Genomic DNA, 25,076 nt, shown 5'->3' with positions numbered 1-25,076 from the left:
TAGATGCAAATTTAAAGAGAAACTTCTAATTGTCTATGCTTGATAATATGTCAGCTGTCAAAATAACCTTAAAAAATCATAATATAACTGAAAACAAATCCTGCAAGATTATTGATTAATAGATTTGAGTTATGAAATCACGTCTGATTGTGACTCATAGACTAGTTAAATTTTATATAGATCCGAAATTTCACATTGTAAGTAGTAAGTAACATTACATAGATGACGAAACTGTCAAGATATATTTTGTCATACCACAAAATATATTTTTTTTTGTAAAATTATCTCTCTCAGCAGCGAAAACGACTATTCTCGTCAGCTAGCACATCAACAATGGATGAAAATATTAAATGCAGAGAGAACCCGGTCGTTATAAAGTTGGACACCCCAGAGTTTAAATCCATATTCACAAAAGAATTGACTGATCTGCGATCACTTTTCGATAAGTATGGCTTTGAAATAAGAATCGCCGGAGGAGCCGTAAGGTATTTTATATATTTTGTTTATATTTTTCTACTGAGCATCGGAGGCAGCTGGTTAATGGCGAAATCACTAGAGCCCAGTGGGTCTATTCTATGCTTATCGACCGCTAAAGTGATAAAGTGAAAAATATTATCAAACTTAGGGTAGGTTTGTATCAAAATATTAGCACTTATTGTAACAATTACACGAAGCCGGTTTTTATTGTTGCAATAAGTGCTATATTTTAACAGCACCTATCTTGCTGCTGTTAAAATATCGCACTTATTGCAACAATAAAAACCGGCTTCGTGTAATTGTTACAATAAGTGCTAATATTTTGATACAAACCTACCCTAAGTTTGATACTATTTATCAATTTAGTGTTCGATAAGTATAGAATAGACCCACTGATCCTCAAGTCGGTCATGGGGAAGCCAGGCGGGAACTGCGCTAATTGGCATGGCTGATTTTGTCAAAATTCATGAATTCAAGAATGAAAACCTAACCTAACCTAAATTAACCCAACCTAACAAATAAACCAGTATATCGGCTATTTTCAAAATGTGCTTGCCGCTTTCTTCCCCATAACCGACCTGTACCGAAGTAATTTTTCAATGATTAAATTAGACAGCGTTTCTCAAAGACTTGGGTTGCTAAAGATATTCAGTGCATCTATTCTATACACAAGACTGCTTTCGGCAGCTATCTAGGGTAGGTTTTTATTCTAAGTATTAGCACTTATTGTAACAATTACAATAATTACAATAACAATTTAATTATTGTAATTGTTACAATAAGTGTTAATACTTCGATACAAATACTACCCTAGATACCGAAAGCAGTCTTGTGTATAGAATAGTAGATTGACTAATGGCCTGAACACATTACCATCATGTCACATGCTGTCACGCTGAGATATAGATAGAAATGTTAAGATAGAGATAGTGAATCATTATCTCTCTCTCAACGTTTCTATTTATATCTCAGCGTGATGTGATGGTATTGTTTTCAGTCCATAAATCTCACGCAATTAGTGGTAATCATCATTCATGTTATTATTATAAACATTTTGGATAAGACAAGTTTGTTATCTATTGACCGATTATTGTCAGTGTTGTTATTATTATGAGAAAAATACCCTAATTGGTTTTAATTAATACTATGTGCTCTACATGGCTTTTGTAATTTTATGATATAATGATCGGTACACACCTGCCAGCACAGTTCGTGACGCTCTCGTTGGTCGTTTGTTGGGTGCATCGAGAAAAATAATAATATATACTTACCTAAAAAAAATTGCATGAATATATTTGGAGAAGTATTACTTACTGCAGAAAAGTCTCGCTCCCGTTATTTTCGAACAATAAAAATATGCTTATGGATGTACGGTAGTTACTGTAACCAACCGCATATGACACTGTAAACAGAAACAAATTATTTCGCTGCCTGCTAAACATACCACACAAACTTGTAAATATGGTCAAATTAAGTCAAGGTCAATTAATGTCAAGGGTTGAATCAAGTGTGCGGGTCCAAAATACATTATAATCATCTCTGCTTACAGCAAACGGTCTTACACATGGAGACGCACTAGCCTGCCTTCTATTTAACGTTACACACTCTATGGATGGGACTTAGCAGTCTTCCAGGACGCCGAATTTCAGTAGGCTTGAGAAAACGCAGGCCAGGTTGAGACTCCTTTGAGGCATCCATAACGGTCTACTCATGCCAAACATTGCATCTTCATCGAAAAAGTGAAGAGAGGCTGCCTGGTCCTCTCTATTATCTCATTACTTTTAAAAGTAGTAATACCGCCTCACACTAGTATCCTTCGAAAGCGGAGGCTTTCGAAGCTCTGCAGCCTTTGTGAGCGTTGAACAGGCAGCATTTGGTTTTTCCCAGTACAGTCGTCATTCCCAGATATTTTGTATCGAGTTAAATGTTGCTTCAGCCATTCCCATTAAGATAGCGAGTTTTCTTTGCGAAGTACCATCTTCCGTGATGTGGGCCCCCAGGTATTTAAAACTTTCAACACTTCTGATGATCTATCCTTCGTTGGTCAGACCAAATTTTAATATTATTCATTTAATATTCTTATCTCCATTAGAGATCTCCTTATGGGTATGACTCCAAAAGACTTGGACTTTGCTACCACCGCCACTCCGACAGAAATGAAAGAGATCTTCACAAAAGAAGACATCCGAATGATCAATATGAACGGTGAAAAGCATGGAACTATAACTCCGCGCATCAACGACAAAGAAAACTTTGAAATCACCACATTAAGAATTGACCTCATCACCGACGGTCGGCATGCTGAAGTTAAGTTTACTACCGATTGGAAATTGGATGCCAATAGACGAGATTTGACAATCAATTCCATGTTTTTAGGTAAGTTTTAAACCATGAGTTCCAAACGTGTTAGTGCGATAACCCACTGACCCGACATGCTGCGTGCGTTTTTTTAAGCAGAGCGGCAGTGCCGTATCAGCACGCGGCTTGTCACGTTAGTGGGTTTTGGCACTTAGTCGCAACCCCGCAGAGTTTGAAACACTGCAGGTGTTTATGGTTTCTCCACTTTTTTTGATTCTCGAGATTCAACAATACAAGTATATTTAATTCTTGAGAATTCGAGATTGTTTTAATGATTTCTCAAGATGTTTTATTTAACGTATTATGCAAGCAAGGTTACTTGGCTACTGTAAAAGAGGGTCGCGACTTGAAAAAGGTTGTGACTGCCATCTTTCATACATTTTTAACTCGTCAATCATGCCTATAATAATCTAGGTTCCATTGAGATTAGATTAGATAGTTGTCACTGTGTGTAATTTGAATATACCGACAAAAACAAGTCAAGGTAAATGTTAACCATTTTCTCTCTAGTCTCTAGACTGAATGATAATATCATTTGATAATATTGTTAAATGTTTAATTCTTTTAGGTTTCGATGGTTCAGTGTACGATTACTTTTATGGCTATGAAGATATTATCGCTAGAAGGATCACTTTTGTAGGCAATGCAGATACAAGAATAAAGGAAGATTTTTTACGAATTTTACGATATTTTAGGTAAGCTTTCATTGTGAATAGTATTGTTACATATTATGCAATGACTATGTTCGCAGCAATTTGAATATTATTCATGCAGCCCCAATGTCCACGGAGATATTCAAAGATGACATGACTATAGTAGAACCATTATCTACGATTCTATGGCGCTGTATGCAGTTGTAAAGACTTTACCGGGAGTAGGGGCCGTAAAAATATACCTGAAAGTACGGGGAAACATGGTTCCACAGTTCGCCGCTAACACGCGCGAAACATTGTTGCACGTGACGAACGGGCACATCTACTAGCGACATTCACGTCTCGAAACGTCAAAATAATAAGTACTCTGGCCAGCGCCATTACGCAAATATGTCATCGGATGCTGAAACAGCGATTAATATGTATTGGTACCATGCACAGTGGATCATTTATCGCAGCAGAACTCATCAAGCACCCAGTGACCGGCGTGCGCACACTGACGCCTAGATAAAAATGGCTGCATTGAGCGCTGTGAGCAGGCACGGTCTGGCATGTTCTCAGCGCTCGCGACATCCAACATGTTAGAAGAGTCGATAGTCGACCTGTCGCATTTGTTCAGTTGCTTTCGACCAATCTGAGAAGCTCCATTTGACAGCATGTGTTATTACGATAACGATGACGTCACATCGATGATTTCGACATGCGGCAAATTCTGATGTGCGAGCCGACTTACATAGTCATCATGATATAGTTATAGGGCTATTAATAATAGTTGGCCATTTAAGACGTGACTGATGCTTCACGCATGGTACTATTATTTATTTAAATTACTAACTGTCAAACTGGAACATTCTGCATGGTTATTAGGAAATTATACAGGCAGGGAGGGGTATTTCTCAACTTTTGCCACATTTTATATTGATACATTTGTTCATTTTCAGTTTTGTTTTGAAGTTTGGGCGGCTTTCATTTCTATTACTTACAAACTGATACAGTGTTGCCAAGGAAAATGAAACAAGAAGGGTGAGAGTGTACTGTGTCAGTTGCAACTACCTGTGATACTATATTTGATTTTGTCGACAGTGTCGGACGCTATGACATTTTAAAACGTAGCCCATCATCGCTATTAAATTTCAACGGTCTCTTTCAATTTTTAAACAAACTTAACGCAGCGTTTGCATTTGTACACTTGACATTATACTCCGCTATATTATTTCTTGAGAATGACCTCTTCAATGAACCCAAAACGTTGAGAGAAAAGAAGGAAAAATACACGGAGACAGCTCGTTAGTTGCTGCTCGCTGCTGGAGGAATAATGAATTATTTGGATACTGACATGACCACTAGTTGTCCATATTATGTGATTACATGATGTCTGTACATAGATAGTAATTATGAAACTATTTTGGATGCAAAAAAATGTTAAATTGGTTGATATCGTATATTATTATAGTCCCTATTTTCTAAAATTTGCTATTATCTTATAATAATTGAATACTCTAGCATTTCAAGAATGAAATTCATGAAAGAGATATTCTTATCACATAGGTACTGATGTATCTTCCAAATATGTTTCTCAGACAATTGAAATAATGTGCACAAATGTGTGTCGTTTTCTAGGTTTTATGGAAGAATTTCGGAAAATGCAAACATTCACGATGACGTAATTTTGAAAATAATTAATGAAAACGTCTCAGGTTTGGCGAAGATATCTGGAGAAAGAATGTGGACAGAGGTTAAAAAAATTTTGGCAGGAAATTTCGCTGGAGACATTTTAAAGACAATGCTGAATGTGGGTATAGGACAATATATAGGTAAGGAAAAAATTATTATCTTATAGCCTTTATGTAGGATGATTTTCACTTCATTGACTGCTACCCCCTGGAGAAACTTAAGACGTGGTACTAAAATGGACCTATTTAACCATACGCAACAATTAGGCAGGGATAGTGTGATTATTCTTACGGTTTCAACTGCACTTACATCAATAAAATAAAACATGTACATACCTATTCCTCACAATTTTCCTTTCGTTTCCTTTCATAAAATCCCATTGAGATGGATGAAACCGGTCCTGATGATTATTATTAAATGATGTGGAATAACTACTATGTGTTGTTTATTTAATAAAATGTCTATCCACCAAGAATTGACAGTTAACACCATTAAAAAATCAAGCTTATTGCAACGCTTTCTTTCACTCAACATTTGTTTCGTGCCAAAGCTATTAACTTCTTTACAGTCATATAATATGTTAATAGCAACAAAATCCATGTAGATCGGAATCCAAAGGATGGAGGTATCAATATATTTCAATTTATGTATATTCAATAAATAATGCTACATTCTTAAATCATATAACTTTATTTGTGTTTAAAATTGAATATACAATGTGGTTTTCAGGTCTACCAGAGACACTCAATACAGCGGAATTGGAGAAGGTCTGGGAACGGTCACATTCTTTGAACATGCATCCAGTGACACTACTGACAAGTCTGTTGGATTCCGTAGATGATGTAATTTCCTTAAACAATAGATTAAAAATTTCAGCATACGATCGAGACCTAGCATTCTTTATCGTTAAACATCGAGAAGACAAGCCTTCTCCTAAACCACTCCTGTAAGTGATACCCCAATGAAACATTTTTATAAATGCTGAACGTTTTCAAAGTCTTGCGTACTGTAAATCTTCCATAGAATGTTAAGAAATTTAATAATATTTAAAACATATATAATATACCTATATATACTATTAATAAACTATTTTATTCAACGAATAATTGACAAGATTTCAGATTGTCACATTCTTTATATTCAACATACATAATTTGAAAATACCTCAGGTATATTTGTAAAAAGGGCGAATTAACCAAAATGCTATTTTACAGGAGGATTTTTAACTTTTGACATTTATTTGTTTTTTACCTGTAGATGATTATAAATATCTAACAAGTTTATAATAAAGCTTAGAAAGAATACTGTCATTATAATAGGTATTATTATATAATATTTTAAAAGGCCTAATATGTCACATTTGCTTTTTATTTCGTAATTTTAATTAATTTAATTTTAGTCGATTATTGTTTTTAAGTACTTTCCTGTGAAGATACAAATTCGCCGCAAAGCTACTGGGGTACATATTGTATTTTCATTTAAATCTCGATTTCGCCAAAATGGTTGATTCGCCCTTTTTACAAAACACCGACGAAAACTAGAAGATTGAATTATTCGTTGAATAAAAGAGATGATTTATTAAATTATTAGCAAGTGCAAGTTGTTGTAACTAAAATTTATAGTGATCCGGGCTTTGGTTAGTAATTAGGGCACTTAATTGATACCTTGATTTAAAACAAAACCGATCGTCAAAATTTGATAAGCATTTCATGTAAAAACTACTAAGTAGTTAATTTCGTCATAGTTATATAGGATGCCCATATCTTAATTGGTAAAGAGGTTACAGTGGTTACAGGTTCAAGTCGCGCCGGGCGTCTTATTTTATCAGTAGGTATCTGAGGTGTTCTGAGATTATGTACCTATTTACAATATATATATTATACATATTAACACTACAACAGGGCATGGCAGTAGTAGAACGTTTACAAACACCCAGGCTGTGAGAAAATCACATAAAATATATTGTGACCTCACCGGGTCGAACCCGGGTGAAAGGCCAGTGTCTTACGCACTGAACTACGTACGCAGGTTGGCATGCAGAAGTTGATATAATGTCTCTGATGGTTCGGATGCTGCAAAATGTGGCCAAAATACGCCACTTTTCTAGTTTTTATTTTTATTCCTTTGGCCAAATTGCTCTTAGCATTTCAGTTGGACATCCTGAGCATACACCCAATGATCTGGATAATAATCATTCGTTGTAAAAAAAACGTGTTGGAACTGAAATTAAATAAATTGTTGAATGAACATTGTATTATAAAAATCATATACAGTAAACAGTGAGAGTGGAGTGGAGTTACTGAGTGTGTTAAACAAATTTGAGCAATTTGAAAAAAGAATTTTATTGGTTTCGTCATATATTTTTGATTGGCTACCCTGACAAATAATTGTAATTATTTTGATAGTTATGAGTGACACAGACCAACGATGGTAGATTTCTGATAGAATTCAATGTATCAATATGACTTATTCATTAAATTTTAATTGCTACTAATATATCTTTGTGAATTAAAATGTTTGTTGTACGTTTTTCAGACCTTATCAGAAGTTGCTACTAGGTAGATCGCTGAAACCTAAAGATGTCAGGGAGTACATAGTCGAAGTTTTAAAATACAGGAATGATACGTCGCTCATCGAGATGTTTAACAAATGGACACTTCCGAGGTTTCCGGTGGACGGCGAAACTCTGGCGCAGTGCCGCGTACAGAATAAGAAGATATACGGAACAATTTTATGCGACCTGAAAGAGTACTGGGCCGATTGTGATTTCGATGTTTCCATGGAAGAATTAGTAAAAAAGATACCGGAAATTGAAAACGATATCAAGGAAAAGAATTCCAGAGGAGATGAATTCAAAAGGCAGATGAAATAATGGCAATAATATTATATTATCCGATTTGAAAATTTCAAGCTTTGTTTGCAAATTAGACGAACCGATTAAATTATTATTACAATTTTATAGTCTGTCTAAAGCGCCTTTTCGAATAAATTAAAAATTTTGCAGAACAAAATTGTTATTATTTTTAGTAATATCTTTTTAAGAAAAATCCATTTGTAATAATATGCTTCTCATCACAGAACAGATAATAAATAGAATTCCAATAAGCTACATTGTGATGCAGGGTTTTGAATGTGTGAGTCTCCTATGAAAATGAAACACGCATTATGCATGTACAATCGCATGTGTAATACACTAATATTAAATGAGCGTCAATGCATAAACCGAGAGCAGTTGTCAGTATTCGACAGATGACGTATTTTTGACATGTGTTTAAGTTTATCCCGTATTCTTCCTTACTCGAGGTCGGTTACCTGCTACTCGTTACCCGTTAGGTATTTCAGTTCCCATTATTTCTGAATTCCCTGTTTTTCTACCACTCAATGCCAAGTGAAAAATGACATCCATCGGACCATCTTCACTCCGAGAGATTTAAAAACATACTACGTATGTATCAGTTTTTCTTATCTAAGGATCATAATAAGGATTGGTGAAATTAGAGATCTGGGGAAATAAATCCATTAGTTTAATTAAAACTTTATATTCAATAATATATTATGAATTAAGATCAATGACAGTATACAAAATAAAGCTCTATGAATAAATAAGAATTAATATAAATATACTAAAAACTGCAGTTACTTAAGCAACACAAATATATATACGTAATTGGATTAAATTGTTTTGCGAGTTTGTACGCTATGGATGGAATATGAATGCTATTATAAAAGAAATGAACATCGTATACGCCTGAACACAGTGCCATTTCGTATTTAATGTCAACTTAATTTTTTATGTACAGGTGGTCCTCGACTTTCTTACATAATAATGAAAATCCTGAAAATATGTACAAAAGTAGACCAATGTAAAAAAAAAAAACATCAAAGACTGTATTATAAAATATTTTGGACAACAAAGAAATATATTCATTTGCACCATCTTTATCTGCACTGGCAGTTTTTCCGGTGAATTTAATATTTAGTAAAGAATACCTGTTTAAAAAAAAAAAAAAAACACATTGTTTTTGGACATATTGTCAGGCGCGGACCGGACAACCTGGAGAGACTGGTAGTTTTGGGTAGCCTCAAGGGAAGGCGAAGCAGAGGAAGAGCGTCTGTGCGATGGAGTGACCAAGTGAAAGAGCTGACTGTCTTGCACCATACATTCTGCCCTGAGAGAAGCCGAAGATCGAGAAGGATGGAAAGTCTTGGTCGCTCAAAGGATGGTGAAATTTAAATGTGGTCACGATCCTCAGCCATGAGTGCACGACCAAGAAGAGACCTGTTTAAACTTAGTGAACCAACCTTTACTTGCTTAAAAATCCATGTTAGAATCTTCTTTTACCCTTAGCTTGATTAATTACTTACTTGGAAGAACTTTTTGATATTAATAATAATATTAATATATATTACACATACACAATTTTGAAAAACATTTCTGAGAAAATATATTAATACCAATAGAAAAAATCTTTTTTTTTTGAAAAAGAATAAAAGAAATAGTTAATTATAATATATATTAATCATCAATAATTTATGATGACAAAAATCTCTCCATTGCATCCATCACTATGCCTACGCCTATACACATAGGTGTCTTTTGAAAACAATCTTTGAAGATAGTTATCCACGTTTTGAACATATAATCTTGTTTTTCAAAATTGAACATATCGTAGACCGGCTTAAGTAGTACAAATGGCCGATTGAAGCAAAAGATTTGGATCTTTCAGAATGCCTAATTATTTCCATCATTGCCTTGATTGTATGAAGAATCCATAATTTATTTTTGTCGGGATGAACACTGCAGTTTCTCTGTTTCTAACTTATGTTTATAAATTTATAAGGGCAAAATATTTCAGGGAACCGAGGAGAAGGAAGCGTACAGTTTTGCATTATCATTAAAAATCTAAATTTTAAGAAATGTATGAAGGTCGAGGACAGCCTGTAAAATGAATTTCAAAAAGGATAATGATGTATGTATATGAATTTGGGAGTTAAATCCTATTCAAAGCAATACATATTGAATACCTAAAAACAGTGTTTTTTAAAGATCTAAATGTGTCAAAAAAGCAACATTACAATATTCTGATTTGTTGTCATATTTGGTTTTTGGGTTGTCATCGTATCATCTACCTCCTTCATTCCTTGACGTTTTGGTTAACGGTTATCAAAAATAATATCATAGCGAAAATACTAATGAAACATTAGGTTGGAACGGTGTTTAGCGTCTGTGTCAGAAGTCAGGAATGTTCTACGACAAATAAGATACTCTTTGAATTCAGTGGGTGTGTGTGAGATAAGCAGTCGCCGATGTCCGAAGAAGTATATTGGCCGAACCTCATGAAAGACAAAAAACTGTGTGAGTGAACACGACTGGCCATATCTGTTAAAACCATACACAATGTCAGCAATTACGAAACAATCCATGGAAATAGGACACAGATTTGACTTCGATACCAAGATACTGGGTCGGTATAAGGGATGTTTTTCACTTAGTAGTGGAGACCATTGAAATACATACATAATTAAAAACATGGCGTCCGGCTCGTAGCAAAATCCAATATTCGACCTGGTATCTTTGGTCGTCGCAACTGACAGAGTACACTATAACTTCGCCTATAGTATCCTTTTCGACTTGTTTAGAGGAGCATACACTTCAATACATTATCTCTTGAGAATAGCCTCTGCAACAAATCCGAAATATATATGAAGGAAAGAGGAAGAACACTCCGTTGATAACCCAAAAACCACAGCATACAAGACAGGTAAAAATAGGTTTACAAATTTCATTAATTCATCAAGAACTTTCAATTACATATCTAATTAATAATATAATACGTAAAATAAAATTTATTTCTAATACTTGATAATTTCTTCACAGGAAAAATATAAAAACTGCGATTTCGGATGTACATAGTCATAACTCATCAATTTTATCCATATGCTTTAGTTGACGTTTACAAAATACATGTTATTTAATGCACTGATGCACAAACAGCCAATACAGCAATCTATAGGAAAAAATTGAGTTGTTTTACAACAGAATTAACCTTAACGATATATAATAAATTATGGGGCTGAATCGACTAAAAAGTAAATGTGATTTTTAAATTCTACATAATTACTGTTTACCACATTCTATAAATGAGGCCTTGTTCTCAAATGATCCCTTATTTCACAAGAAATATAAGACATATTGATAACAACTGTTTGATATTTAATCTCTGAAGGGTTACATACATATTAGGCAAAAACATTAAAATTATATACGTTGCAATGAAAATAACATTTTATACACAGTGAATTGTAATCCTACGGTAGAAATAGAATGCTTATAAGTTTCCATTCAAAGCAGTAATTAGATGTTGGAATCCTTTTTAATAAATAGATAACTGTGTGATGAAAAAATACTTTTAACTCATTTTAAGTCGCATGTCACTTTTACTTGTTTAATCCTCAGCCTATAATTTAAAAAATCAGGCCGTGGCAAGCACCATGTATATCTAACGATAAGTAAAGGTTAAATAAACAGTTTTAAAAACCATAAACAGTTGATATTTCATCCATTCTCCAAATTTATAAATTAGCTGCATTTAAAATAGTCACTTTAGCCAATAAATTTTTTAAAATTACATTGCTTAGAACATCAAAGGCTTTTTAGCTGACGCGAAAGTGAATGCAAAAATTCAGCTCTAAAAAATCTCTACAACACAAATTTAATGCCATAGGCACATTTGAAGCCATCGGTCTCAAAGTTGGTGACATCCATGAACTGCCAAGAACAGTTAGGACTCCAAATGGAATATTTTTTTACAAGCAGATGTTGAAGAAAAGAGCCTAAACATATGAATGTGATAGTTGAGGAAGGACCACTAATTTTCATAGAGAATTGAAACGAGAGACGAGAAACTATCGTATTTATTACTTTCATGGCACCGAAGGCTCAGAGCAACCGTATACTGACCTTTGAGAACAGATGTTTGCGACGGATACTGGGTGTGCAGTGGTATGACTTTAGGAGTAACGGGGAGATAAGAGAAGAAACCAAGCAGCTTCTCATCACGCTGAGAGTGTTGGCCTCGTTGGACCTGACTCAACCACGTGCTGCGGATGCCAGAAGAGAATCTAAACCTGGCTTGCCACTTCTTCAAGCCAATCGGATTCCAGTGTCCTGGAAGGCCGTTGAATACTATCGAGCGACAGGGATTCTCGGATGCACCGTGTGGCAGACATGGCCGAAAAAGAATAAGAAGTATCATTGATGTCAGATTGAAACTGTCTTTAGCGATTTTTATAGGAAATCACAAAAGGCTCCATTCAGCATCTAAAACAACGATAAAACATTAAAATTATCAGCAAATTTTGACTAAAGCTCATTGAAAAATTAAAAAAAAATAGTGGTTGATGAACGGTTTACTAGCAAAAAGACCTGAAACAACACAAAAATGGTAGTAACCAACTTTTATAGTGCGCAGGAAGTAATCGTGGAGCCCCAACCTTCACGCAGAACTAGCCAAACTAACAAGTTGCCAATAGAATATATATTTTGAAATTTTTCTTTTATTCGTTATCTCTGAGAATTGTCTTATTTCAACTCTTTTTACATAATTATAATTAATTATGTCATATTATCATTATGATGGTTATAAATAATAATTCGAAACAGGCATTTACAATAACATAGTATTCTAGATATTTAGGCTACATGAAGAAACATTCATTTTAACGCAGGTCAAGCCAAACTGACAAAAATCCACTCAGGTTAGTTAGGAACGACTTCGATTGATTACAGATCACAGTGTTGGAACTGATCCTTTGGTTATTAAGCTTACGCTAGTTCAGCATGAGGGTAGCGAAATGTCCAATCTTTCATCGCCGACTCTCTAAATACAAAAATCTAATAATGATTTACTATGGTGACGTAGCCTTAAGACAAAACATCAATAACATACTGAAGAAGCCATATCTTAATTTGAAAATAGGAGGTAGCTTGTGCAATGGTCAAATTTTACCAGCCTCAACGTATGCCAACTGACGTCATAAAAATGAAAGTATTCAGTCCGTTGTGAGGGTTGTGGTGAATACAACATTTACCTCAATCCGATTGGGTCATTTCATGTGGCGCCACCGTCATATGCTACGAGGACTTTAGAGTACTTCAATTACTTAAATGGTAGCGTAATTACACTACATAATATATTATATTACGAGATATACAGTACATAAAACTAATACTTACATATATATTTAAATTAAAAAATAGAAGGATTCACAATATGTTATGCACGGTGACATATGTGCAAAACAAGGCTCAAATCCAGAAGCTTTTTGGTAACATCTACACTAACCTTCTTATACGGAGATGATCAACTATCCCCATGGAAGCAAATTTGATCTTTCTCAAAGACTGCGTAAGGCAAACATCTCCCCCCTACAGCAAGTTTGTGAAATATGATTGGGTGCACTCAACACAATATAATATATTATATGGTCAAATGAGGATTTCTGTTGACCAAGTCATAAAAACATGTTTTCATGCGAGACATGTTACTACACATTTTACGCAAGAGACACGTTCTCCAATTCGTCTGTCACACAGTAAGAGATCCGAGCAGCTTAGAGAGAAGAGTGATCTCTGGTGGCGTCGAAGAAAGATTGCGTCGGCGTGAGCCTTCCTGATGTAGCGACATCATCAAGAAAGTGACTGAACTTACAATGATTGAAGCAGCAAGATCAGGTACAGCGCAGGATTGTTCTAGATGGAAGAAAATTCTTGGCTATGCATGTTATTTCAGTGATCAACATCCTCAATGATGCGGCAAAGGATATGAAGAGTGATGTTACTAAAATGCAATTACAATGAGATCTTACAAGCTGAGGAAATGGTGATGCTTTTGCTAACTTCTGGAGCAACACTTTGTTCGTAGCCATTGAAATCCCTGACGCAATGGAAAAGAAAATTCATGTATTTAGAAAATATCACAATGCCTAAATTAAGACTAAAATTGAAAGTTTATATTTACGTTTGTTTCTTATCAATTTCAGACAATCCCAAGTAGAAATGTTGACAACTTCTCCAGTGATAGATTTAAAGACAATGATGATATTGTATAATCCAGAGTTGGGTCAAGAGATGTAATTTGGCCATTAAATAAATGCAAACGAAATTTGGACATATTATTTGAATCAACTACGTATGAATTCTTATATTGAATGGTACTATTCAAAGACTCTCATCTTCGGAAGTTTTTTCTTCAGGCGTCAGTTCCTCAGATGACATTGCAGAGTCATCACTGCAACCTTCATCGTCGCTCACCGTCGCCAGGACCTGCCACAAAATTAATTCACATATTGTAGACATTGAAAATATTCATTGCCTTAAAAATGTCAAATCGGTAAATCTACAAGACTTTAGATTAAATTCGCCTGCAATCTGTGGATTAAAAGTTAGTACACCGCGTTTCTATTTCAATATTCAATAATGTTCCTGTGGAAGCAGGTTCGAACCTCATTGACAAGGTTGAATTGGCGTGTTGTTTTCAACATATTTGAATCCAGACCATGATACTGGCATAATGTTCCTAATAATAATTGACAAGTATTTTAGACCCTCAGTGGCGGTCGAGTAGTCCAGTAGTCCATGCGCAGTTCAGTATGTAAGACACTGACCTTTCACCCGGGGGCTCCAGGTTCGACCTGGTGAGGTCACAATATATTTTATATGATTTTCTCAAAGTCTGCGTGTTTGTAATTGTTTCACTTCTATTACTAACTACACTACTGTCATTGGACCTCATGGCCTGTTTTAGTGTTTAAAAGAATATATGAAGCGCGTTTCAAATCCCCGTAAAACGGTTTTTGAAAAAATTTGAGTTAGATATGTATTTAGATAGATATTTTTGTTACCTATATGATGGCTAAAGATTGAACTTTAAAAAACGCCAAAAACCGTCAATACGTATGATCAAAAATTAGGGTAAATTTAAAAACCCGCTAAAATGGTTGGTGTGCTTTTCAAATACCCCTAAAATGGATAAGCCAAAATACTCTTTAAAATGTACGAATTAAATAATAAATACATAAAGTTCACAGATTTAATGGATATGAGTTTTCCTCATTTTTCTCAAAACTAGCTAAAATCATTTTAGGGTGTTTTGCAACTAAGCGCTTCATATATACTCATATATTTTTTTTAGTATATCCTTGGATGGGCTTTCCACCTAGTTGATAATAGCCGAGCTGAAAATGCATCAGCCTGTAATGTCGTGTATCCCGGGTTCGAATCCCGCATCTTGCAACACAAAATAAAATTAATGTTTTTCAATATGTGTATGGACCTATTAGGTTGAGCAAATGGCTAACTTCCATTTCTCGTAAAAATAACAATAACCACTCTGTAGTGGCCCATATGATCTTCTTAGGAACAGACATGGTTTAAAAAAAATGATAGTTGTCCAGTTTCTAGGCGTATGCTTCTCTACCCACATTTCACTTCAAATTATTGCAAATTATTGACAGAATTCTTCAATTTTTAGGCGTGTAGACCTATATTGCTAGTGGATTATTTTCAAGAGATATCTTTTGAAATACTGACAATCGAAATGGTACCAAAATCTAATTAATCTATAAGCTTTGCAAGTATCATCAATGTTTTTATAGGTTTTCGAGTTATAATCAAATAAATGACAGACAGCCAGACACAACAATTTTATTATTAGAATATGTAGATTGAAATATTTTTGGCTAGTCTTTTTCAATCCCTTTGTCAAATGAAAACCAGCAACCCTTTCGGAAGCCTTAATATTATCTTACGGAACTTCATTTAGGAAAAAATGCTGATCTATACCATGAACCCGATGGTTTCCTCACTGTATTCGATCATATTATAGAATCGCTATAAGTCGTAAAACCTGTTGTACTGGGGTCATCATTTATTCATTTATCATCATCGGTATTGTATACTTGTGCAAATGGTCAGGTCGGTTGGCCTTACTTGTTTGACGACTCTTTCTTCTTCGGTCATGTTGTCGTCTATCGCCATGGCATTATTGGTTGCGTCGGCTGGAATCCCTTTCAGTACGTTCAGTCTCTTCTGGATGTCATCACTCGGGACTGCACTGTTCTCCGATATTTGGCACTCTTCCATATACTGCTTCAGGAGATCGTCAGATTTTTCTTGGTCGGTGCGCGTGTCAACTGCCGGAGTGTACGCCTGCCGAGTTGACAGAATATCTGATTGACAATTGCCGTTGCGAACTCGAGTGAGTCCCATTTGTATGTCTCTGAAGTTGTTCCAAATTGTGTATGTTCAATGAGGAATATAAACGAATACTTTTTTTTTGATAAAAATTAAATGAAGCATGAATTTTTTGACATAATATTTCTAGAAGTCATCTCATTAATAAAAGCGTAATACTAAATAGGTACGCCAATCTGTGGAATTAATTATTAATTTTAATCGTAATTATATAACTTTTCACTTCGGGTGCGAGAGGTCCCGGATTCAAATCCCAGAGCAGCCCGAAGTATATTTTTTTTACTTTCTATTATGAGTCTTTTAATGTAATTGGTGCAAAACAAAAGTTTCTTTTGTTAAGTCGACCATTCTGAAGATGGGTTCATATTCTGACAGCTGTCAACATAAATGACTCAGATTTATAGGAGAATTAAAATCACTGAATTCAATTTCAGTTAGAGTGTCACTTTTGTATGCAAAAAACAAAAAGAACTTGGATTGTGTTTGGAGTCCTTTTTGCCATCACTTTCAATTATATGTTCAGATTCCATCTCTATCCAAGAAGGTTTACTTCAACATATTAGGTGTAAAATGAATTGATAAAATTATCAGTCACGCTATTCATGACCGGAATAGAATAGAATTTAAGAATATAATCTTAAAATATGGCCTATTGCAACAAAATGCGGAAAAGCCAGAGTGCAATAATATATGAATACTGGTAGAACTGATAGAAGTTTTTTAACATATTGACAAATGTAAAAATTAAGAATAATAGGTACCAGAAATTGGTTGCCGACAATGATATGAGAAAATGAAATTCTTTTTCAATTTGTTACTTTCAATGTGTTCACCTTAGCTGTAGAGGCCATCGGTGCATCTCTTAACTTGGCCAATCTGTCCCTTATGTCGTCGTCAGAAACACCGGTGACTTCAGGCATGTTGCACATTTTCATTCTTTCCTCTTTCAGCTTTCCGAGTCTTTCGGCGATCTCACAATCAGCCTCGGACAAGCCTCTCTTCAGCTGTTGTAATCGGTCTTGTTTGTACAACGTTATAGGGGGCTTGGACGGGTGATCCAAACTTTCCAGCCGCCTACAATAATAAATACAATATTAACATGTTTTCAACATTCTGTAAAAGTGGACATATTCTCGAACGATCCTTTATTGCTATTCCAAGACAACAAATAAAAGATACATATAGCAAGTCCTCAATTTACGTGATTAATTCGTTCTGAAAATTTTCATGCAAATCGAAAAATCGCGTAATAAAACATGCAATTTTTAAAATAATAAAGTTTTTATAAGGATAGGTTAAAATAAAATGGACATACACTTAAGAAAACATCGTTATTTATTATTATTTATTCAGATCCATATGTACATAAGTTCTGCATACATACATTTAAATGCAAACTACTTATTAATGTACAACTGGTCCAGTGTTGTTTGCCTTGTAGTCTTTTTATTTTCTTCATGAATGATAATATACGAGGGTAGCCGTTTATATTTCGGGAATAACAAACAAAAACGAATTTTTTTACAATAAAAACAGTTTTATTGTTTTTCGAAATATTCTCCACGACAATTTATACAATTTTCCATGCGTTTGAACCAATCTGGAAAGCAATTTTGCCACTTTGTAGAAGGTAACTCCAAAACATGGTTTTTGAATGCATCAACCTCTTCTGGTGTAGAAAATCGTTGACCACGCAATTTATCTTTGGCTATCGGGAATAAAAAGAAATCATTTGGTGCCAACTCGGGTCTGTATGGCGGATGACCCATCAATTTGATGTTTTGAGTGCTCAAATAGGCGCTTGTTTGAGCCGATGTGTGAGAGCTCGCATTGTCTTGATAAAGGATGATTTGATGCCGACAGTTGCTTTTCCTCATTTCACCAAAAACTTCTGGAAAACAAATGGTTGTGTTCCATTCAGAATTGACTGTTTTATGATTCCCTAAAGGTACAGTTGCGACATGGCCCGTTTTTCTGAATTAACAGGCGACCATTTGCTTCGAAGTGTTTCGAGCGCAAGCAACTTTTGTTGGTTTAAACTCATTTTGGAAGACCCATACGGTCGACTGCTGTTTACTTTCGGGCTCATACGCATAGATCTAAGATTCGTCACCTGTAACAATCTTATTAATGATTTTTGAAGCACCTCAATCGTATTTTTTGGGCATTTCATTGCACCAATCGACACGCGCCTCTTTTTGTGCGATTGTCAAATTATGCAGGATCCAACGCGAACATAGCTTCCTTACGTCTAAATATTTATGCAAGATCATATACACGCTAGTGTTACTAATGCCCAGAGATGCCTAATTCTCACGGTATGTCACATGACGATCTTGCAATATCAGTTCACGCACAGCATCGATGTTTTCTAGAGAAATAACTGATTTTGGACGACCTTCACGCGGCTTGTCTGTGAGTGAACGACAGCCACGATAAAATTCGCTAAATCAGCGATATATCGTAGTTTTTGATGGTGCTTTATCTCCATATAAAGCATTAAGTTCAGCGATGCACTGTTCCCGTGTTAATCCATGTCGAAAGTTGTTAAAAATAATCGCAAGAAAATTTTCACGAGTTAATTCCATTTTTTGGCCGAGATAAATTTTTCAAATGAATTTAAAAAAAATAAAAAGCGTCCGTTTGCTAAAACGTTCTGAGTACTTTTGTCGTTAAAAATGTCAAACTTTAAAATACAGAAGTCAAATTGCACCTAGCAACACCAGTGTTGCAAATCCCCGAAATATAAACGGCAACCTATGTAGCATGCAATAGCATCATTCACTGCTTTTGAAACTTTCGCAAATCATTCTGGATCAAGGTCTTGTGGCTCCAAGCCAGCTAATCCATTTCCGATCATATTTAAATATTCAGCCATCTTATTGGTTTCAAATTGCTTCGGTTGTTCATTTTCTTGCTGTTTTTTTGAAAAGAAGTCTTCTTTTCTTAGGTCCTCGAGTTCTGTCAGAACTTCGTTGCTCATTTTTGTTGAATAACTGTTGATTAAATTGATGAAATCCTCTTATTCTAGATTTAGATTCAATTTTTTTCAGTTTGCACACTCATATTATGTACAAATATTTTATGTAAACATAAGCGCGGAGAAACAAAGTTTTTCAAACATATTTTTTTAAATCGCATAAGTACGAATTTGAGGACTGTATTCGAGAAAATAAAATATTTGGAATATAACAACATATTTCTTATTTTGACATCAGTGGCAATCGATGGTTCTGTGAAAACCTAGCAGTGTCTCTCTCTCTCTCTATTCTCAAAGTAATATTATTTAGTATATGCATTTTCCTTCCATACATTTTTCACACAATCGAATTACTTTAATTTACTTGCAAGCACTTTACAGATCGGCAACATTTATTATAAGTCGCGTCGAAGACTAAACTGTCTCCTCATTGTATCTCAATCGTGTAACTGTCACTCTGCCTCGGGCTATCTTTATATTGTGTAATATTGTCTGTCATGTAAACTGTAGTTGACAAACCGCAAATAAACACACATCATCCTCAGACTTCAGTTCTTCACTCCTCCATCGTTCATCCACCTCACCTATTGTCAAAGTTGTGACTTCAACTACTCCAAACATCCATCGTCGACTTTACATTTTTATTGCGAAAGACCACTTTGATATTCCTCAAGGTCAAATAACTCCAGATTAGGTTATTTGACTAGGTGTCTTCTACCAGAACATTTGTCCTCTCTCATTTATATATCTCTGTCGGAAGTAGTCTATAATTTGGAAAGTCCGAGAATATCCGAAAAATATGTATGTAGTGTATCTGTAAATGACGCAAGAAGACTGGCCAATGACAAGGATTCTCGGAGGCGTTGTGTGGCGTCCATGTTTACCGACTAAGGGGCAAACATGATTAAAGAAGAAGGATAGAGAATACACCATGAGCAATTTGCGGGTGTATTGGAATTGCTTGCTGTGATGCCTGTTTCAACAATACCACTACAACTGCAAAGCAAGGCACTTTTATAGTGCCCATGGTGCTACTGTATACTGATTTACTGTATGCCTATACATACAGATTGGGGGACAAAGAAAAGAAAAATTTCAATTGACAGCACCGAAAACAGCAGCATAACTAAAATCTAGAAAAAGGTTTTGAATGGCTCTCAAAGGAAAAATTCCAATTGGCTGAAGGCACTGAAAACAAAGTTCTAAACGTTCGCACTTCATTATGTATTGATTTTAATCCATTTTTAATATAAATGTAAGATTTTCCCTTGAATAATTTTTTTTTTTTATCATCATTTTCAAGAATCTTGAGAAAGGAAAAAGACAGTCTCGAATTTGTTAAAACAAACAAATATTTATTAACGCTTTCGCTGTTGAAGAGATAATGAGATTTTAATTGCACCCTTTAAAATGCACGTTAATTACATCGATCGGCCGCCTGGTCATTACGCACCGTGTGCGTCTTCCGCGTCCAAAGTATTAATTATAATTGAATTTTGAGAATATAAATAAGTCGAGAATTCACAACCTGCAGTAACGCAAATTTATAACTGGGAGCTCATGAAATTAATATTTTATCAAGTGACGACCTGAGATATTAAATATTAAAATGTAATGAACCGGTATTTACCGTAAATATGCCTTCGGCGGTTCAATAAGAGACGGACCTGCATCAGTTGTTGCACTCTCGCTGGACATTTTGCACTTATAACAGACCTGAAATAACAGAATATAATAGTTAACGTGAATAACGTGCAACAAAGCAGCTCAAGTATCATCTACTAAGCCATAACCCAAAATCGGTTTTGATGGTTTCCAGAAAACATCTGTCTGCCGCAAGGACTCTGCACTGTCCTAGTCTCTGCCGATTATATGCAGGTAATTTTGAACATTTGAATTCAATTTCGGTGGCTCAGCGGTAAGTCTTGAAAGACTCGCCAGCGTTTTATGCGCCCATCAATTAATTACCTACGTGGTCGCAGCCGTGACCTCTTCCGGATCAGAAATGTTTTCTCGTGTCAGACTTATCGGGCACTCTTAGCAAGGGCTACGAGATTAATCAATGTGCTCCCCGGAGACATAGACATTTTCAGTGATGTGGCGTGTACAGTAGAACATCTCATAACGAGCAAAATAAATTGTAAAAAATGGCTCCCTTAACGAGCGACATTTCACATAACGAGTGACGCAGACGAGCTTATGGAGTTGAACTGTGTTTCACAGCAACAAGTTGTGGAGAAGAGTTTGTCAGTGGAGGAGGAAAGGTAGCAGAGCAACAATCTCCTGGCGCAATATGAAAAATGCTGAAAGCATGGGAAACTGTTGCGTCGTATATTGAGAAGCATCACCCTAATAAGGCGGTGGCTATGTGCACTACAAATTTATTCAATGATAATGCTGTGTCACAGTTTCACCAAATTTCGATGCGTCGGCAAAAACAAATGTCTCTAGACAGCTTTCTAGTAAAAAAGAATTAGTTATTGTCATTAATTCTTAAATAATAATAATTACAAGATAAAAAGAACTTTTTATAAACCACTTGTTTAAATTTTCTGTTGAATCATATAAACTTGACAATTCTATGTATTAAGGGGGGACATGCTCGTCGTAGGTCAAAATTGAGTTTTTATTGTATTTTCAAACCATGATCCTGGACACTCCTTAAACGTTATAGATAATCTATTTATATAATTTTGAAGCCTTATTATCCTTTATATTTATTTCAAACATTTGATGACTGCATAAAGTATTTTTGTTACATAATATAGTATTCTTTTAAACCTCTCGCTCTAATGTTTTAGAATATAGTCATATTTCAGTACATGAATGTGCAGTGGTGTTAAGATTTTTTACATTTATTAATTTTTAATCGCATTTATGAAACCATTAGTATAATTTACGACGAGATAATTTTAGTAAAATATTTACGATAAAAAATTATATTGATAATCTCTGTGATCCCAAATTTGACAAGAATTAGGCATTTTATTATTCAAAAAATCGGCAAGATTAACACATTTGAAGATGATTCTAAAGATACTTATTATAAGCTATGTATTTGACCATTCAAGTGTGATAAACATCGTATGAATAATGATTGCTTTATAATAATTATTGACCTAAGAATAAGGTAGTGTTTTTTTTAAATACGCCATTTCTTTTGTCATTCCCCAGTGGTTAAGCTACAACATATGGCCGTAGCCATAAATTGACAAACTATAATTGAAAAACTCAATTTTGACCTACGACGAGCATGTGGGCCGTTAATAAATACTTTTTTTTGTACTTGATAGAAATACTGAATAAATATTATAGAATACTGAAATGTCATTTTGACATTTCATATTGATTTCCATAGTAACGCATGTATATAATATTAATAATTTAGTTGCTAGGACCCGCTTAGCAACCAATACTTAATAGTTTTTACTTTTTACAAATTTTTTCCGAAATAACTTTCCATACAAACAGAATTAACTGAAAATGAATTCAATTCTGCTTAAACATGGCTAAATGTATTAAAAGAATGCATTGTCGTCGTGTTCTGATATATTCTAAAAGTTTCAAACGTCTAGCTAGTCGGGAAGTTAGTTAAAAATCTTTAATCGTCCAATACAAATCTTGGACAAACAAGAAAAAATTTGTATTGGACAAACAAGATACGAGCTAATAAAAACGTAGTAATAAGTAATCTTCTTCGAATAAATGTTGCAAATCAGCATGGAACGCATTATCGTATTTTCCATTAATTTATATGGGAAAAATTGTTTCGCTTAACGAGTGTTTTACGTTACGAGTAAGATTCTGAGTATCTTGTTTTTGAAATTCTATTTTATTGTTTAACTTGTTTATGTTTTTATTTTTCTTTTTCTTATTTTCTCGTTGTATACCTACTCTAAAAAACTAACGTGACAGTTAATGACGGCGGCCGGTGTTAGCATTTTTCGGTCGTAAGAGGTGTTTTTTTGCAATTTAAATGTCATGTTGTGAATGTCTCAGACTCTAATTTGTTATGTTCTAATGTTTTGTTTTTAAAAAATAACTGTATGAGAGTGTAACACAGATCAGACAGGAGGAGTATGCTTTAAGTGGTCAAGGTCCATGTACATCCGGAACCGTAGCACCCCAAAAAAAGAAGAATTGAATACATACCTTCGCTTTCTTATTAAGTTTGTTTACGAATATCTCGTTGTTCAAACACTTGCTGCAATATCCAAATCCACAACCAGGGCATCCACGCTAAAAACAATTTCCATATCAACACTATATCATGACCTTATTCAATAGAGAATCTAATTATTGTAATATTGTGTTACCTCCGATTTGAAAACAGTAAATTTGTTTGCGCAACCGTTGCAGGACATTTGTTTAAGGTGTAAAATAGTGGCCGTTGAAATTGCGTCAGAATTTAGATGTAAGAACAATTTTCAATTTTTTATGACACGAATCAACATTTACGTCAGAGGAATGGTTGTTTAGTTTCTAAATGTTTTCATGGGTTATTTTAGACTTGTTCAATAATAAAGCGGCAAACGATTATCGTCTTTCACCGATAAACATAATTTTGTTTTGACACTTTTGACAGTCAGAATTTTATGTGTTGCCCAGTGTTGACATCTTTTTCTATGTTGATTATTATACTAAAAAATGGTAAAAAAATATACCTAGTATTTCTGAAAAAACTATAGTACAGGAGCATTTCTCGTCTCGAATCCTTCAAAATTATAGTATTTCTGGCATATTTGCGTTAAATTATAGAATTTTATATTTTTCGCGGATTTAAAACTATAGTACCTACGTAGATTTACGTATATTTTTATCGTAATTTTGATAATTAAACGTATGTCATTCATAGGTCCATTTACCAGGATCACCCAATGTTAAAACTCCAATTTTTTTTGGGTGCGTTTGTTTGTGCATCGTTAGTGCACGTTTGTGCACGATTTTTTTTCGTTTGTGCACCTATAATAACCGAAAAATTCCAATTTCAAATTGGGTGTTCCAGCTAAACGTTGGGTCACCCAATGTTGAAATTTCAACTTTTTTGTGTGCATTCGTTTGTGCATCGTTAGTGCACGTTTGTGCACGCGTTTCTTTCGTTTGTGCACGCACATTAAGGGGGTTATTCAGATTTCAATTTGGGTGACCCAGCTAAATGCTGGATACTTGTGTCACTAAACTTGGATTTTTTTCAAAATTTAAATTGTAAACACTAGTGCCTTGGTAGTGAACGTTAGTGCACGATTCTTTTTTGCCTTTTCATCTGTATTCAGCGCGCTATTTGATTTTTAAGTTTGTATGCAAAACCTGAATGCGTGGGTTTAAAAATTTTTTTTTAATGAAATCTCTTGTCGCATAGCTAATGCGCAATTCTGCATACTTTTTTAATTTTTTTCTCATATAGTGCGTGAGATATTTGATATGAAATATTTGATGAACGTTAAGTCGAACCACCCAACAAACTTTTTTAACTTTTTATTAGGTCATCAATTTGTCTATTATTGGATTACGTTTGTGCACGTGCTTTTTTTGATTTCGAGATTATATCTTGAGAGATATTATTTTTTTAAATTTAGTGACTTGATACTTGAACCATTAAATTTACTTTAAAATTGTTTTGTTAAGTGCATACGATTACATATATTTTTTTAAACTTTTAACATGATTTTTCAATTTTTTA

The 25,076-nt window shown here is 34.6% G+C and overlaps 2 protein-coding genes across 4 annotated transcripts; one reads left to right on the top strand and one right to left on the bottom strand.

Annotated features, from left to right (window-relative positions):
• The first annotated feature begins 52 nt into the window (after positions 1–52).
• On the top strand, positions 53–9,174 carry LOC147071023 (CCA tRNA nucleotidyltransferase 1, mitochondrial). 3 transcript variants are annotated; one of them, XM_085948431.1, is made up of 7 exons: positions 53–197; positions 298–485; positions 2,570–2,853; positions 3,404–3,530; positions 5,109–5,302; positions 5,892–6,108; positions 7,698–9,174. In XM_085948431.1, exons 1-7 carry the CDS (start codon positions 132–134, stop codon positions 8,032–8,034), a joined length of 1,413 nt encoding a protein of 470 aa, XP_085804557.1. In that variant the 5' UTR covers positions 53–131; the 3' UTR covers positions 8,035–9,174. The 3 variants fall into 3 exon arrangements, with proteins under 3 accessions (XP_085804557.1, XP_085804556.1, XP_085804558.1); XM_085948430.1 differs by having other exon boundaries at positions 295–485; XM_085948432.1 differs by having other exon boundaries at positions 53–204; positions 295–485.
• Positions 9,175–12,724: 3,550 nt separating this feature from the next.
• Positions 12,725–24,014, bottom strand: LOC147071022 (abscission/NoCut checkpoint regulator). The gene is made up of 6 exons (XM_085948437.1): positions 23,713–24,014; positions 23,549–23,635; positions 21,027–21,112; positions 17,250–17,490; positions 16,153–16,371; positions 12,725–14,487 (listed from the first exon to the last, which is right to left on the bottom strand). The coding sequence occupies exons 1-6, from the start codon at positions 23,758–23,760 to the stop codon at positions 14,383–14,385; spliced, it is 786 nt and encodes a 261-aa protein (XP_085804563.1). The 5' UTR covers positions 23,761–24,014; the 3' UTR covers positions 12,725–14,382.
• Positions 24,015–25,076: the final 1,062 nt, after the last annotated feature.

This window comes from Rhyacophila brunnea, unplaced genomic scaffold (assembly GCF_057557595.1).
Source record: "Rhyacophila brunnea isolate RB1 unplaced genomic scaffold, BYU_Rbru_1.0 scaffold_20, whole genome shotgun sequence".
NCBI classification, from domain to species: Eukaryota; Metazoa; Arthropoda; class Insecta; order Trichoptera; family Rhyacophilidae; genus Rhyacophila; species Rhyacophila brunnea.
Note: the sequence above shows the minus strand (reverse complement) of the source record. Positions and strands in the feature narration are given on the sequence as shown.